The sequence below is a fragment of the Alligator sinensis genome, unplaced genomic scaffold, assembly GCF_000455745.1.
Source record: "Alligator sinensis unplaced genomic scaffold, ASM45574v1 scaffold846_1, whole genome shotgun sequence".
NCBI classification, from domain to species: domain Eukaryota; kingdom Metazoa; phylum Chordata; order Crocodylia; family Alligatoridae; genus Alligator; species Alligator sinensis.
Window position 1 is genome coordinate 668341 of NW_005842230.1, and position 15913 is coordinate 684253.

General features: G+C 45.6%; 1 protein-coding gene across 1 annotated transcript in view; it reads left to right on the top strand.

Moving 5' to 3' along the window:
* The window catches only part of SLC9A9 (solute carrier family 9 member A9), a 413235-nt gene that overhangs the window by 309714 nt on the left and 87608 nt on the right, over window positions 1-15913 (top strand). Inside the window, exon 14 of the mRNA XM_025208443.1 lies at window positions 10015-10094. Coding sequence (XP_025064228.1) covers window positions 10015-10094 — 80 coding nt within the window. The remainder of the gene's footprint in view (window positions 1-10014; window positions 10095-15913) is intronic.

Below are 15913 nucleotides of genomic sequence, written 5' to 3' on the forward strand. Positions count from 1 at the left end.
ACCCAAGTATCCAATATCTCAATGGTCAGAGCACTCAACCACTAAGTTCAGCTACCTCCTCTGCCTGATGAGATGTGAACCTGCATCTCGCACGACTGCTCTAATCAACAAACTATACAGTATTCTAATGAAAGTTCCTTGAAGTTCTTCCTCTTGAAGCTGCTGCACTTTGCACTTTTTAAAATTACTACATAATTTAAATACTATTTGAGAGAGAGAGAGAGAGAGAGAGAGCGAGAGAGAGAGCGCGTGCAAGCAAGTGAGCACATGACAGTAGCCAAGTGGTCAGAGCATTAGCCTGTAAGGAGGGAGTGAGTGGCTACATTACAGTCCCTGCTCCAATACACTTAAAATAATTGAGTCTAATTAGTTCAGGAGTGGAACCCAGGTCTCTTCCCATAGGCGGATATAGGCCTTTTATCTGTCATCACTGTCTTGATTTCAGAGTCCGGACCTGTCGTCCATCAACCTCAGGATGCACCTACCCAGAGCTGCCTTTCCCCAAATACATGCATTTTTGGTCCTTGTTGCAAATAGTATTTAAATTATGTAGTGCAGCAAAGTGCTATAGTGAAGGGTTTTGCCTCCACCCATGCCAGAACCAGGCAGGTGGGAGCTACGCCCACATCCCTGCCACTTTTCCCAGTCCCCGCGCCCCAGCTGCAACATGAGTCCCAGCAGCTTCCAGCCAGAGGAGAGCTGCACTGGAACCAGGCAGCTGTGAACTGTACCTAGGCTGCTGCAGTTGCTTTTTCCCAGCCTGCCCCCTCCCCCCATTCTCCAGCTGCAGCATGAGCACAGCTTCCAGCCAGTAGGGAACTGTGCTGGGGCTGAGCAGCTGGAAGCTACATCCACACTGCTACCACTTCAGCCATGGTTCAGTTCCCCACTGGCCGGAAGCTGCACCCACACTGCAGCTGGGAAGCAAGGAGTGGGGAGAAGTGGCTGATGCAGGCACAGCTTCCAGCTGCCAATCCCCAGCATGAGTGTGGGCAGAAGCAAAGTCTCTTGGCTCCATAGGCTGAATCTGGCCCAGAGGCTGTATGTTGCTGACCCCGAACTAACTCACTTACTCATGGGCTTTCATAACTTGGTTCTGACTGGTCATCAGATGTAAAAATAAAGTAATGCAGTCAGTCCATTGCAATATCATATGGACTGAGAATATAAAAACAAAAAGCTAATTCTGATAAATATGGCCATATCCAGACAAGCACAGATGTGAGTATATGGTGCTGCAAACCTGTCTGTGGTGCCACACACTCCACATGCAGGCATTCCCCATGCTGCTGCCTTGCAGTGTGGGGAGGGGTTGACCCCAGGAGATCCTGGGGTCAAAAAAACCCAAGCCAAAGAAAAGCAAAGTGATGTCATGGTGGCAGTGCACGCTGCCCAAAACCAGAGCCTGGCTAGCCAGAGCCACACTCCAGCTGCCAGCCAGGCTTCCTGTCACAGCTACAGCCCTGGAAGTCCCCCAGGCAAGGCTGCTGGGGCCAGCACAGTTGCTGGCCCCAGCCTCCCCTACCCCACCCAGGGTAGCCTGCCATGCACATGGCATGGGCATTCCATGGGGACAAGTAGCAGCAGCACAAGGTATGCCACTGCTATTTGTCCCCAGGAAAACAAATGCCCATGCTCATCTGGATGCACCCATGAGTACAGGATAAGTAATAATCAGGGCTCTTTTTCTACTAGTTTATGTACCTCAGCACTCCTGCTATATGATTCTTCATACAGCGATGATAAGGCAAAATATATGTTCTGGAAGTATTTTAGAAAAATACTGTAGGCATGGTATAGGTCTCAGGAGAACTCCAAATAGCCAGTTATCCATCCATGGATATCATCCCTTTGAAATTAAAGTTCATTACATTATATGAGCATGAGTAAACTCTCATGGAATCACAGAAAATTAGAGTTGGAAGGGACCTTGGGAGGTCATCTAGCCCAAATCCCCTGTTCAAAGCAAGATTATCTCCAACTAGATCACCCCAGCCCACGCTTTGTCTAGTCAGGTCTCAAAAACCTCCAAGGATGGAGATTCCACAGCCTCTCTGGGTAACCTGTTCTAGTACTTTACTACCCGCCTAGTGAGAGGTTTTTTTTACCTGATATTAAATTTCCTCTCAATCTTCTTTTCTCCAGACTAAATAAGTCCAGTTCCCTCAGCTTCTCAGAAGTCATGTGCCCCAGCCCTCTAACTATTTTCATTGCCTTCTGCTGGACTCTGTCCAATTTATCTACATCCTCTCTGTAGTGGGGGGCCCCAAAACTGGACACAATACTCCAGATGCGGCCTCACCACTGCCCTCACTGCCCTCCAGATGTGGCCTCACCTCATCACTGCCCTCAATCTACTGGCAACCCTTCTACTAATGCAGCCCAGTATACCTATGAAGACTGAGGTAAAAGGGCACACTGTTGGCTCATATTCAGCTTATTGTCCACTGTAACCTACAGGACCTTTTCTGCACAGCTGCTACTTAGCCAGTCAATCTCCAACCTGTACCAGTGCATGGGATTGTTCCATCCTAAGTGCAGGACTTTATGCTTGTCCTTATTGAGTCTCATACGATTCTTTTTTTGGTCCAATCCTCCATCTGCAAATTTGCTGAAGGAGCACTTCATCCCATCTTCTAGGCCATTGATGCAGATATTGAACTAAACCAGCCCCAGGACTGACCCCTAGGGCACTCCACTTAATACTGACAGACAGACAGACAGACATTGAGCCATTGATTACTGCCCTTTGAGCTTGATGATCCAGCCCATTTTCTGTTTGCCTTATAGCCAATTCATCCAGCCCATATTTCCTTAGCTTACTGGGAGAATATTGTGGGTGACTGTATCAAAAGCCTTGCTAAAGTCAAGGTGTACCACATCCACTGGTCTCCCCACATCCACAGAGCCAGTCATCTCATCATAGAAGGCAATCAAGTTGGTCAGGCACAACTTGCCCCTGGTGAATCCATGCCGACTTCTTAATCACCTTCTTCTCCTCCAAGTGCTCAGAAATGGATTCCTTGAGGATGTGCTCCATGATTTTTCCAGGGACTGAAATGAGGCTGACTGGTCTGTAGTTCCCCATACCTTCCTTCTTCCCTTTCTTAAGATAGGCACTATATTTGCCCTTTTTCTATCATCTGGGACCTCTTCCAATTGCCACAAGTTTTCAAAGAAAATGGCTAGCAGCTTTGTAATCACATTGGCCAACTCCCTCAGCACCCTCAGGTGCATCCCATCTGGCCCCATAAACTTGTACACATCCAGCTTTTCTAAATAGTCCCTAACCTGTTCTTTCAACACTGTTGGCTGCTCCGCTTCTTCCCAAACTGCGCTACCAGCTGCAGTAGTTTGGGAGCTGACCTTGCCTGTGAAGACAAGTAAAAAACAACATTGAGTACTTCAGCCTTTTCCACATCATCTGTCACTAGGTTGGCTCCCCCAATCAATAAAGGACCCACACTTCCCCTGATCTTCCTCTTGTTGCTGACGTACTTATAGAAACCCTTGTTGTTACCCTTCACTTTCCTTGCTAGCTGCAACTCCAGTTGCACTTTGGCCTATCTGATTTCATCCCTGAATAATGTCATACTCCTCCCTATTTATTTGTCCAGGTTTTCACTTCTTGTAAGCTTTCTTTTTGTTTTGTAGCTTGCTGAAGAGTTCCCTACTAAGCCAGGCTGGTCTTCTGACATACTTGCTAGTCTTACTATACACTGGAATTTTTCATTCTTGCACCCTCAGAGAGGTTTTCTTAAAATACAGTCTGCTCTCCTAGAATTCTTTCCCTTTCAGACTGGCCTCCCAAGAGATCCTGTCCATCAGTTCCCTGAGTAAGTAGAAGTCTGCTGTTCTGAAGTCCAAGGTCCTTACTCTGCTGCTCTCCTTCCTTTTTTCCTCAGGATCCTGAATTCAATCATTTCATGGTCACTGTTGTCCACTTCTACATTCCCCACCAATTCTTCCCTGTTTGTGAGCAGCAGGTCAAGAGCATGGCCTCTAGTTGGCCTCTTCAATACCTTCACCAGGAAGTTGTCCCCAACACTCTCCATAAACCTCCTGGATTGCCTGTTCATTGCTGTATTGCTCTCCTGGCAGATGGCAGGGTGATTGAAGCCCCCTCAGGAGAACCAGGCCGGTGATTGGGAAGCTTCTGCTAGCTGTTAGAAGAAAGCCTCATCTACTTCATCCTCCTGGTCTGGTAGTCTATAACAGACATCGACCATGATATGACCCTTGGTGCTCTCCCTTCTCACCCTATCCCAGAGATTTTCAACAGGCCTATCTCCAGTTTCATACTATACCTCTGAGCCATCATCTAGCTTTTTTACATTAAATGCAACTCCTCCTCTTCACCCCTGCTTGCCCACTTTAAACCTATCCATGAGAGTGCTGCAGTCATGCAAGCTACCCCACCCAAGTCTCTTTTATTCCAGTCACATCATAGTTCTGTGACTGTGCAAGGACTTCCAATTCTTCCTCCTTGTTTCCCAGGCTCCATGCATTCTTGCAGAGAAACCTGAGGTAACTATATGATTACCCTACTTTCTCAGGAAAAATGAGGAGGCCTCACCTATTGCTCCCTCCTGCTTGCACTTTCTCCATGTCACTCACTTCCCCACTTACCTCAGGGCTTTGATCTCCATCCCCTGGTGAACCTAGTTTAAAGTCCTCCTCACTGGGTTAGCAAGTCTGTCTGCAAACATGCTCTTCCCTCTCTTTGTCAGGTGGATCCCATCTCCTCCTAGCAGTCCTTTTTGTTGGAACAACATCCTGTGGCTGAAGAAGCCAAAGCCCTGCTGGTGATACTATCTGTGCAGCCATGAACTGATCTGCAGGATGCATCCACTTCTGCCTGGGCCCTTCCCCTTAACTGGAAGGATCAAGGAAAATACCACCTAAATATTATCATTCCAAGTTTATATATTCATATTTTTTTAAGAAAGTACAGACTTTTTATGGGGATAAAATAATGAAAGAAGTTCAAAGACAGCCCAGTAATAAGAAAGTAGAGTTGTAGCATTTTCCTAAATGAGACGATAGGGAATGAGATTGACTTGGGAGCATCTGCCTAGATCAAAGTTTTTAGTCAGTGTGTTAAAACAAATTAATATTTTCTAATTCCAGGACATAAAACTCTAGCAAGAACAAGCCAGTTGCAATAATATCTGTCTCCTTCACCCTTGCACCCAGAACCTTGTAATCACTTTTGATCTGCTCAGGGTCACCACTAGCAGTATCATTGGTGCCCATGTGAGCAGCATGGGGTAGTAATCAGAGGGTTGGATGAGTCTTGGTAACCCCCCTGTGACATGTCAGATCAGGGTTTCAGGCAAGCAGCAGGCCTCCCAGCAGACAACAAGTCAAGCCAGCAGATGGATGCCTCCATCCCCACAGAACGGTGTCTCCAACCACCAGCACCTCTAGCTTCCTCTTGGTGGCAGTGGTCTCAATCCTCCCAACCTTGGGGATGCCTGGACTGGCCTCTGCCACCAATGGAACATGCTCCTTCTCCTCTGTTGCTTAGGCTCAATATCTGTTCTCCAGGCAAATCACTGTTGGTAGAGATGAAGACTTCTGCTTGCTGCCAGAGGTCACAAGCTTCCAGCTTCCACCTCCCTGGGAGTCCATGTCCTTTTTCTTCTTTAATGCTGCCTCTAGCAGCCATTCCTCTGCAGTCCTAGAGATCTCCTACAGCATCAAATCAATTTATTCCTCATAGCAGAAGATGCTTTGGAGCCTTGCCACCTTCTCCTGTAGCTCTCTTGCCCATTCCCTGATAGACACCACCAAGAGACACCACTCACATCGCAGGCACTCCCCCATCTGCTTGTCACTGGAAGAAGCCTGAAAGCCAGTCTCCACAGTGGCAAACCAGGACCTGGGTGGGAGCTGACAGTGAGTGGTCCTGCCTAGACAGACACGTTTTGGAAATGTTTCCGAAAATGTCAGCATTTCAGAGCCGGGCTTCCAGGGAAAAAGCTGTACGTCACAGTCAGGGTGGCTAGGATCTGGAACCAACTTCCAAGGGAAGTTGTGATGGCTCCTACCCTGCAGGTCTTTAAGAGGAGGCTTGATGTCTACCTGGCCGGGGTCAATTTGAGCCTGGTTTTGTCTCCTGCCCAGGGCAGGGGGTCGGACTTGATGATCTACAAGGTCCCTTCTGACCCTACTTCTTTGAATCTATGAATCTTTGGCTAGGGGCAGACATTACACATAAACTGGTTTAAGCGATCAGAAACTGGTTTAAACTGGCAACAGAACAGATGTTCAGTACACATAAACCAGTTTGAAAATGGCTGTAAGTAGTCTGAGATAATCCTAGTTGAATGTAGTATCAGACTTTACTGATTTGGCTCAAACTGGTTTATGAAATGCCTGTCCCAGACCCCTTGCTGGTTTAAGATAAACCAGACTCCACCAGCATCCTGGTGTGCTCTCTGGGCTAGGTGGAGCTCTCTGCTTCACAGCAGAGCTGGCCCTGCCCCTCTGCTCCCTGGCTGGAGCTCCAGCAGAGACGGCAGGCAGAGCAGGGTCTGCCTGGCTTCCACTTGCTCCACCCCCCGCTCACTGCTCACTGCTGAAGCAGGGATTTCCTGTAAAGACTGCAGACACAGCAGGGTCTGCCTGGCTTCCCCAGGCTCTCCCCCTCTCCCATCTCCCACAGCATGGACCCCAGCCATGTGGTATGCTAGTTAATACAGCTGTGCAGAATTTCGGCAGCCATTTTGTTTCAGAGGTGTTTCAGGCCATTTCAGCACCTGAAACACCAAATCCAAATTGACATGAAAGGCTCAGGAACATCTCCAAAATGAAATGAGGCATCTCAAACATTTTGGAAATGTTTCAGAAAATGTTGGCATTTCAGAGCCGGGCTTGCAGGGAAAAAGCTGTATGCTGCTGCCCTGCCAAGTGACTTGGCTCCACAGGGAGCAGAGATCCACACCAGGGGTCTCCTTGCTGCTACTGCCCAGGGGAGACCAGGGGTCTCCTCTGCTGCCTGCCCTGTGCAGGCAGCAGAGGCAAAGAGACCCTAGTATGAATCTCTGCTCTCTGCAAAGCCAGGTCACATGGCAAGGCAGTGCTGGTCCCTGCTGCATGACCTGACTCTGCAGGGAGCAGAGATCCTGGGCAACAGCAGGAAGGAGACCCCCAACATGGATCTCTGCTCCCTGCAGAGCTGAGTAATGCTGCAGGGACCATCAGGCTTGCTCACTGCTCTGTGCTGCTTCCTTGCCCTGTGATCCTGCGTGACAGGAATCGGAGATCTGCATGGGGGTTTCCTCACCTGCACAAAGGGCAGTGGCCCTCCCCCTCCCCTGCATGAGCCACCCATGGCCCCTTCCTGCTCCCCACTGGGGCCCCAAGCCCACAGCCCCAAGCCCCATTTGGCTGGGTAAGGCTGTGCAAAGCTTCCCTTGCAGCCTGTTCAAAACAGATGCTTCAGACAGCCCTGCTAGCTAATGCTGACAGGTGTCTGTGTGTGTCTCCAATTTCACTGGGACAGGCAGACAGAACAGTGACCGCTTAGGGCTTTTTGGAGCTAATCAACAGGTCAGCCGGTCAGCTGTTTAAGAAGAGTTTGAACTAATGGAGTGAGGCCATTGTTTTGCTGATGAGGTGATAAACACTGTTATCAGCTCCCTGCTGGCTTGCTCATCTGTCAATTTGTTGCAGACAGTATAAAGAAGCAGGAAGGGAGATTGAAAAATTCCGTATCACCAATAGATACATGTACTGCACACACCCCACTTGCCATAGAGTGCTAGCAGGGGGCTGGGGGCTAGCAACATTCCTGCCCCCTTGAGCAGCCAGTGGGGAAAAGCCTGGGACAGTGCAGGCAGGGTTGGGGGTTTATACTGCTCCCTAATCAGAGTGTCCTGCTGGGACTTGGCCACACCCTACCTCAGATCAGCATTCTGGAAGGGAAGGGAGGGCTGCTCTAGTACCCACCAGCTTCTAGCCTGAGCCACGTGCCTGAATTTCCTGAGTCCAGAGAGAATGTCTGTCCAGTTACAAACTGGTTTAGCCTAGCTAGGTTAGACTAACCTGCAAAGATTGAATCAATTCAGACTCAGGCTTTTTGAACGTCTGTCCCTAGCCTTTGAGTCCCTGTTGGTGTTTCCCTTGTATCCAGACTCCACACAATCACTGCAGCCATACAGAAAAACTATCCAGACTCCAGTTGGGAGGAGCAGCAGCAGTCAAAGCAAGGACCTTTGGTCACGCAGAGAATATACTTCACTTTTGACAGATTTTTTCTGCCCTGTGCTGACTGACTGTAACCATCTCCATCCTCATGATCTCTTCTCCTCAGTTTCACCCATGCCTGCCCCTCCTCCTCTCTGGCTCTGTCTACTTCATCCTCCTTCCTTTCAGTGTCCCCTCACATTTCACTTTTCTTTTCCATTTATTTTATCCCTTTTAATTAAAAACACCAAAATGTTTTGGAACCGACGTGATGTTCTCATATTGGGTTTTTTTTCCTTCTTTTACCCTCTGTTTTATTGATTTAGACCAGTGATCAGCAACTTTTTTAGGCTGCTACAGCCGCAGTATAGGAGAAGTTCCTGTCACTGCTGCTTCTCTCTGCTGTGGTCTGGGAAAAGGCCCCACCATCAAATGCTGCTGGAGCCCACCCACCACAAAAAAGAAAACATCCCACATTCATGGGCTAGATCAAGTGGCTCCATGGCCTGGATCCTGCCTGCAGACCACAGATTATGACCCCCTAATTTAGATTTTTCAGAGATTACAGGATCATCTACTATTCGTCTTTTGGTAGTACTCACTAGCACCAGCCATTCTTGGTTAGTTCTTAAGCATCATACAAGAACACTCAACTCAGCGGGTGATGAATCAGCTCCCCTGAATAAAACCTGGACTCTGTGCTACAGTTATAGGTTACTTCTGCAATTCTTATATCCAGAAAACCACCACTGATCACAGTGGAGTTTTGCTAGTATTGGGCCTTATACAAACCCCAATGAAAGCAACTGAAATATTCTCACAGACCCTTAAAGTGAAAGACTGAGCCCATCACTATGATCTTCAGTATTATATGCTTCATAATGAATGTATGAGATCAAAGTAGAGAAATAATGAGATGAACTGGGTTGAATAATACATAAAGAAAATGTTTCCATTCCATGGACAATATAAGAATGAACTCTTTTTTAAAAAATACATAATTAAAACTTAAAGCCAAAAGTAGCATAACTGTAATGCTCTGCAGTTGGGAATGAGCATTCCCACTTCTATTTCCATCCTGATGTTAATCCTCATGCTTTTAATTGTATTGTGCCTAGAGCACAGCCTGTTAGCCATTCTAGTATATAAGACTGTTGTTTACAATATTCTAGACTCCTTTTATAACTTTGCAAGCTTTTCTTTAGGTTGAAAACCTGAGTTTCCATGTAGAAACCTACTAAAATCAGCTTGCAGGATGGAGACCAGTATTTGTAATTGGTCCAGGAAGGTACTGAAAACTGTCCCAGATTCCTAGAGCAGTTGTTTTCCTATCACAACAGAGGGAAAAAAAGAAAGAAAACTCATGGTATAATAATTGGAATATTATGATCCCTTTAGGAATGACATTTGGTAAGACATAAACAAATACCATCTCAACTTGACAGAAGCAAACTGTAGTAATCCCACTACAACAACTTTACAGAAATATCATTTTTTATTGATCTTAGAATGTAGTGCTTCTTAGCTGCTTAATAAAGTTGGAATTATTAATAAAAGTAAATGCTGAATTATTCCACCAAAGTACCAGCACAGCAAGGAGAAATGTGCTATATGATGTAATTTGCTCAAGAACAGATTTACAAATAGACATGAAAATTCCTGGGCTACAAAGGGTGTGTTGTGTTTCTGCTGGGTTTTGTTTAGGTTTTTTTTCTTAATTAAAATTGAAGTATACTCTGGATTGACATGTGTTTTTAGTATTGACATTTTGTTTTCTTTGTGTTTCAAAACTGCTCTTCATTTTATATATTTGTTTTTCAGAGAGCTTCTAACATGGATAAAAACACAACCAAGGCTGAGAGTGCATGGCTGTTCAGAATATGGTATGGATTTGATCACAAGTACCCTTTCATTCTTGTAAATCATAGGCAATAGTTGTATTACAAAGAGAACCTTGAAAATGCTGGAGTCTAAATATTATCATTCTAATTTTACATATTCATGTTTTTTAAAGAAAGTACAGATTTTTTTATGGGGAGAAAATAATGAAAGAAGTTCAAAGACAGCCCAATAATAGGAAAGCAGAGTTGTAGCATTTCCTAAATGAGTCAGTAGGGAATGAGATTGAATTGGAAGCACCTGCCTAGATCAAAGTTTTGAGTCAGTGTATAAAAACAAATTAATATTTTCTAATTCCAGGACAAAACTCTGGCAGGAGCAAGCCACTTGCAATATTATTTTATACATACTTGGGAGTGAAGTCACTTTCAGGAAGGGCAAGGGCCTGAGGCTGTGTAAAGCTTGCTTATGACCAAACCACATGCAGGCCATCTATAGCAGCATTTCCCAACCTTTTCTGACCCACACTACACTTACACCGTCTTTTCCATCCCACTCAACACTCGCTGAAAGCAGAGCGGCGGGGAGGGGAGATGGTGAGAAGCCAAATGCAGAACCGGGGGTGGGAGGGTTACAGCACGGGTCCGGACAGAGCGCGGTGGCAGTGTGGGGCAGCAGTGGCAGCACTGACTGTAGCCACCCCCCGCTGGAAGCCACACACCCCCAAGTTCCGCAGCACACCTGGACGTGTCCAACGGCACACCAGTTGGGAAACATTGATCTACAGCTAGGGAAGGTGCATAAAGCCTACCACATAGAGTCCAGCCACAATCACCATCCTACGCTGTCTGTTTGCACAGCTTGGTGAAGTAGCTGCCCAAAAGAGTGCACAGAAGAGACCAAGCCCCCATTACCTCATCAGGCAAACAAAGGTACATGTTCTGCATACCATGGGGCCTTCCAGTGGCCATAAGGGTCCAATGAGAAACAGTGGTGGCTGATAGTCCTGCTGGAGCAGTACGGTTCCACCTTACCCCCATTCTAGCTGCTTGATAAGGCACACAAGGAGCACCTGCTGCTGTGCACCTTCTGTTGTCACAGTCCTATTAAACATGATTGAAAAAGGCAGGTATAAGTGCCATTGTGTGAGTGCCACTGATACGACAGCATGAAAGTCAACTAAGAATTGGCTATTAAATGTTGTGGGAGGAGCACTAAGGACCTAATCCATTGAAGAGAACAGGATGCCAAGACTCACATACTAAATACATCAGCCATGAAACTGTACTAATATGGTCCCAATACAGCTCCATTTTTCCATCATCCTGCCTTCATATTTGAGCTTAAATCAACACTGATGGTATTTGAACTGCATATATGTCTTTCTGCTATGAACAAAGGTAAGCTAGGATGAGATCGTGTGATGCAGCTCTTAGGTAAAGCAACAGCTTATTAGAATTCCAACAAAGTTATCCCTCAGTAAGACTTCCAGCAAAGAAGACATCATTTTGGCTTTAAAAATATAAAAATAAATATTGCTTCTACTAATCTATCAAAACAGTTTGAAGGGCCAAAAAGTAGTTAGAATTAAAACATTTTACTAAGATACGTTTTTTCTTTACAAGAACAGTTGGAAATTGTACATGAATGCAGTGAAAAGGGGAAGAACATGTTTTAAAAATTACTGATGAGTGCTATTATAGCTGGTTTTGGATATGCTCTGATTCCACTTTTTCAGAAGTGGCCAAGTTTGTAGCTGCAGGATGTTTTAAAGGTTAGGGACGGACATTACACATAAACCAGTTTAAGTGATCAGAAACTGTTTTAAACCTGTAACAGAACAGAGGTTCAGTGCACATAAGCCAGTTTGAAAATGGCTGAAACTGGTTTGAGATAAACTTGGTTGAATGTAGTATCAGACTTAACTGATTTGGGTCAAACTGTTTTATACAATGTCTGTCCCAGACCCTTTGCTGGTTTAAGCTAAAACAGATACCCTCAGCATCCCAGCATGCTCTCTGGGCTGGGCTGGGCTGGGCTGGGCTGTCTGCTCCACAGCAGAGGTGGCCCCTCCCCTCTGCTCCCTGGCTGGAGCTCCAGCAGAGACTTACAGGCACACCAGGGTCTGCTAACTTCCCCATGCCCCCTTCCCACTGTCCCCTCACCACTTGCTGCTTAATCAGGGATCCCTTCCTCCTCTCTCCCACAACACAGACTGTAGCCAGCATGTGGTATGCTAGCTAATGCTGTGTAAGGCAGATAGGACAGTGTCTGCTTAGGGCTTTTTTGAGGTAATCCACAGCTCAGATGGTAATGTCCCTGCATTCCTTCCTTTGGAAAAAACTGTTTAAGAAGAGCTTGTGCACCCGCCTGTTTTGGTATAGGTGCTTCCTAGCAGCCTTGGAGCGCACGCCCAGTTCAGGCCTCGGGGCGTGTCCTCGAGACTTGAGTGTTGGGCTGTGTTTGACCCTGAAGGAGGTCCCAGCACTCGCCTGCCATGACTTGATCTGCCCAGTAGCGGGACTCCCCCTCACGGAAACTTGCAAACTGGGCGCTAGGCTCCACCTCCCCTACACCCTAGCCATACACCAGCCTTCAGGATGACCAGGTGATGTGTTTCCAGCTTGCCTCTTCGGTGTATCCTCCTGTTCTTGTCCTCCCCTGCCTGTCCCTCCGTGTCTTTCTTTGCCCCGGGTGTCTACGGGGTGTGGGACCGGTCTTGCCTCGACCTCCGCCTTGACCCTACCTCTGAGCCGTTGGGTTCACCAAAGCTGCCTCCATTCTTCTTCTTGACCTTTCGGGTCAATTGGGGATGCTTCCCCGGTTCGGGCTCTGCATGCCCTTCAAGATACCAATGTGAACAAAGAAAAGAAAGAAATAGTAGAACAGAAAGGAACAGTAGGGTTTCGGGTGACAGCCCACCCCACTCACAAGTCCAGCGTCTGTGGTCATCAGGATCCCTCGACGCCATCCTCTTTGGCCCGGCTGTCCTGCCGAGCTGGGTGTTTACCGTTTTAAGATGGCCAGGACTTTTCTGGTGGGCCCCTGTCCAGACTCCAGCCAATCTCCTTCTTTGATGATCCTGGAGCCCAGGGGGCAGCGTCACACCCTATCCCGAGTTTAGCTGCCACCCCCCTTGTTACCCTGCTTTTAAATCTGCCAGGCAGTGGTTTTTGGTAACGTCGTCTGCCAGCGTTGCTCCCAGCCTCAAACAAAAGCGGCTGATGAACCACGCCGGCAGCTCTTCTCGGCGTGTTGCGTCTTTTCCTGTCAGAGGTAAGTAAGCCCCCTCCTTAGGGCTTTTAGTTTTCTTTTTCAGGGGGCTTACCCCAGCCTCAGCTCTCACCATGGGAGGGGTTCCCAGGACCTCCATTTGCATCCCCCTGGGACAGCTTGTAATGAATGAGGCTTTGTTTCCTGATGAGGTGTTAAATGCTGATAACAGAGCTGATCAATGCTCTGTTATCAAAGGAGGGACCCCTCCCTTATCACAGTGTCCTGTGATTAGGGAGGACACTGTGATTAAGGGGGCCCTGGCCATGTCCCCCTCAGCTCAGCCATTTGGAAGGGAAGGGAGGGCTGCTGTAGTGCCCCCTGGCTTCTAGCCTGAGCCACTGTAGGCATGTGCCTGCATTTCTGGGATGTCTGTCTGGTTATAAAACTGATTTAGCATAACCAAGTTAAACTAACCTGCAAAGATTGAATCAATTCAGGCTCAGGCTTTTTGAATGTCTGTCCCTAGCCAAAGGGTATAAAACATTGCAGATCAGTAGGGAGGAAAGAAAAGGCTAGAAAAGAAAAATATTTCAGAGAGACTGGGGACAGGAATGGGAAGTGAAGAAAAAAAATGCTGAAAGAAGGAAAAGAAAACAAATGGGAGGTAGAAACATTTAATAATAGGAAAGCTGGAGAGTAGGGCCTGAAGGAGAAGAAAGGGAAAACAAATGTGAAAAGGAGAGAAGACAGAGCAACAGACATGAAAGGGTTATGGAAAAGGCAAGGTGTAGAGAACCCAGGACAAAAATTAGTGAAAAATAAAAGGAAATATTGGAAAGAATCAGAATTTTTTTTTTAAATGGTGAGAGAGGATAGGAAATAATTGACTCAATGATCCTGGTTGCTATGAAGCTGGCAGGGTAAGCCCCCCTACTGTTATCTTTTTGGAGGTATCCTACCTGACAGAAATACAAAAGGGAAAACAGATGTAGGTCTTGAATTCAGAACAGTAACTTTTTGTTCACATTCAGTTTAGAAAGTTTGCTCTGTAAGGTGTGGGGGTGGAGGGTGAAAAAGTGTTTTAATTTCTAAGTGATTTTTTAAGAGATTCTGAAAATGAAAGAAAACATATGCCTTAAATGGTAATCTCCTATATTCTGGTAATAAACTTTTTGCAATATTATCTTTCTCAAAGACTGTAGCCTACAAATGTATTTTAATTAAAATATGATTTTTACATCTTTTTTATGGTGCATACTTGCATTGAAATCCCTGCAGAGTGTAACAGTTTCACCCATTTAATGCCTGGACTGATAGTTCTGAACATTTCTACTGTGGGTCACTATTCTGTTTCTGAAAGATGTTCCTTTTCCTCTGAAAGAGAAAAATTATCTACCCAGACTTTTCTTCAGTGTCTATGTCCTTCTCTTAGCAATATTATGGGTTGTGCTGATGAATGTAAAAGAAAAAATTAATACAGTTGTCATGTAGCACAGTATTTATACCCAGTATAGGACTGCACAATGAATTGTGATAAAGTCTTTAAAGGAAAGATAGTGAAATGTAATCTTCTGCCTGGTTATACATATAGGAAGAGTCCATGCCTGTGACATTTCTATAGCCTGATACTTGCTCTGAGGTATTAACACACATCTGCCCACTCTTCTGGTAATAATATCCCTTATGTCTGTTTATTTCATGGGGGGAGGGGAAGTATAATTGCAGCAATCACAAGGGTGTTGTGCTTCTTGCTGTGATTCTGAATGATTTCCACTTACTTAAATGATTCTAGACAATAGTAACACACAACATTACAGTGAAAATTTAAAGAAAACCTGAAATTGACTTGGAGACTGAATTTACAATGTTGTTTCTAAAAACAACCAATATGGGCTGATCCAAAGCGAAATGGAATCAATAGGGGTCTTTTCATTTATGTCAAATATTTTTCAATAACATCCTAGATACATAAAAAATATGCATCTTATCCTAATACTAAGATTAATATCAAAGGAATAATTTCAGTTTCTAAAGGTTTTTTGGGTTGTTGTTTTTTTGCCTCCATGCTGCAAGTAGGTACAGAACATGATAAAACATTTGATATTTTGATGTGGCTAAATGTCAGTGAGTTCATCTCTGCATTAATATCTTACAGCCTAGTGTGTGAGCATTCAAAGCTGTAATGTAATAGAAAGGGCTGATGAGGAGGAAGCGTAGGGGAAAAAGCATTAAATATTTCAAAAATATGTTTGAGATAGTAGGATTAATGTCACAGATTCTTCATATATCTGATATGCTGTTACCCTTTTAATTTCCTTCAAGGGCAGTTAATTCATTTGCATCTAATATAGCAAGCTGTAATTAATACATACATGCATAAACAGTGTTTCTGATTCTATAAGAAAGGGGGTCATTTTTTATATTTTGTGCCACCTAGTGTACATAGGCAGAGTCCAAACTAAGAACAGAGTGAATGTGCTCTTTGCTAGGAACATCCCAGGAAAGAAAATGTGGCTCACAAAAGAAAAAAATTCCTCTCTGGTCTGTCTGCTCAAGGGTGATAACAGTCCAGTCTGCTCCTGACAGGAAACCAGGTCACATCCTCTACATAGACTATTGAACTGACTGGCAAGTAGGACCGAAGAGTAAAAGCTCCACTTATTCC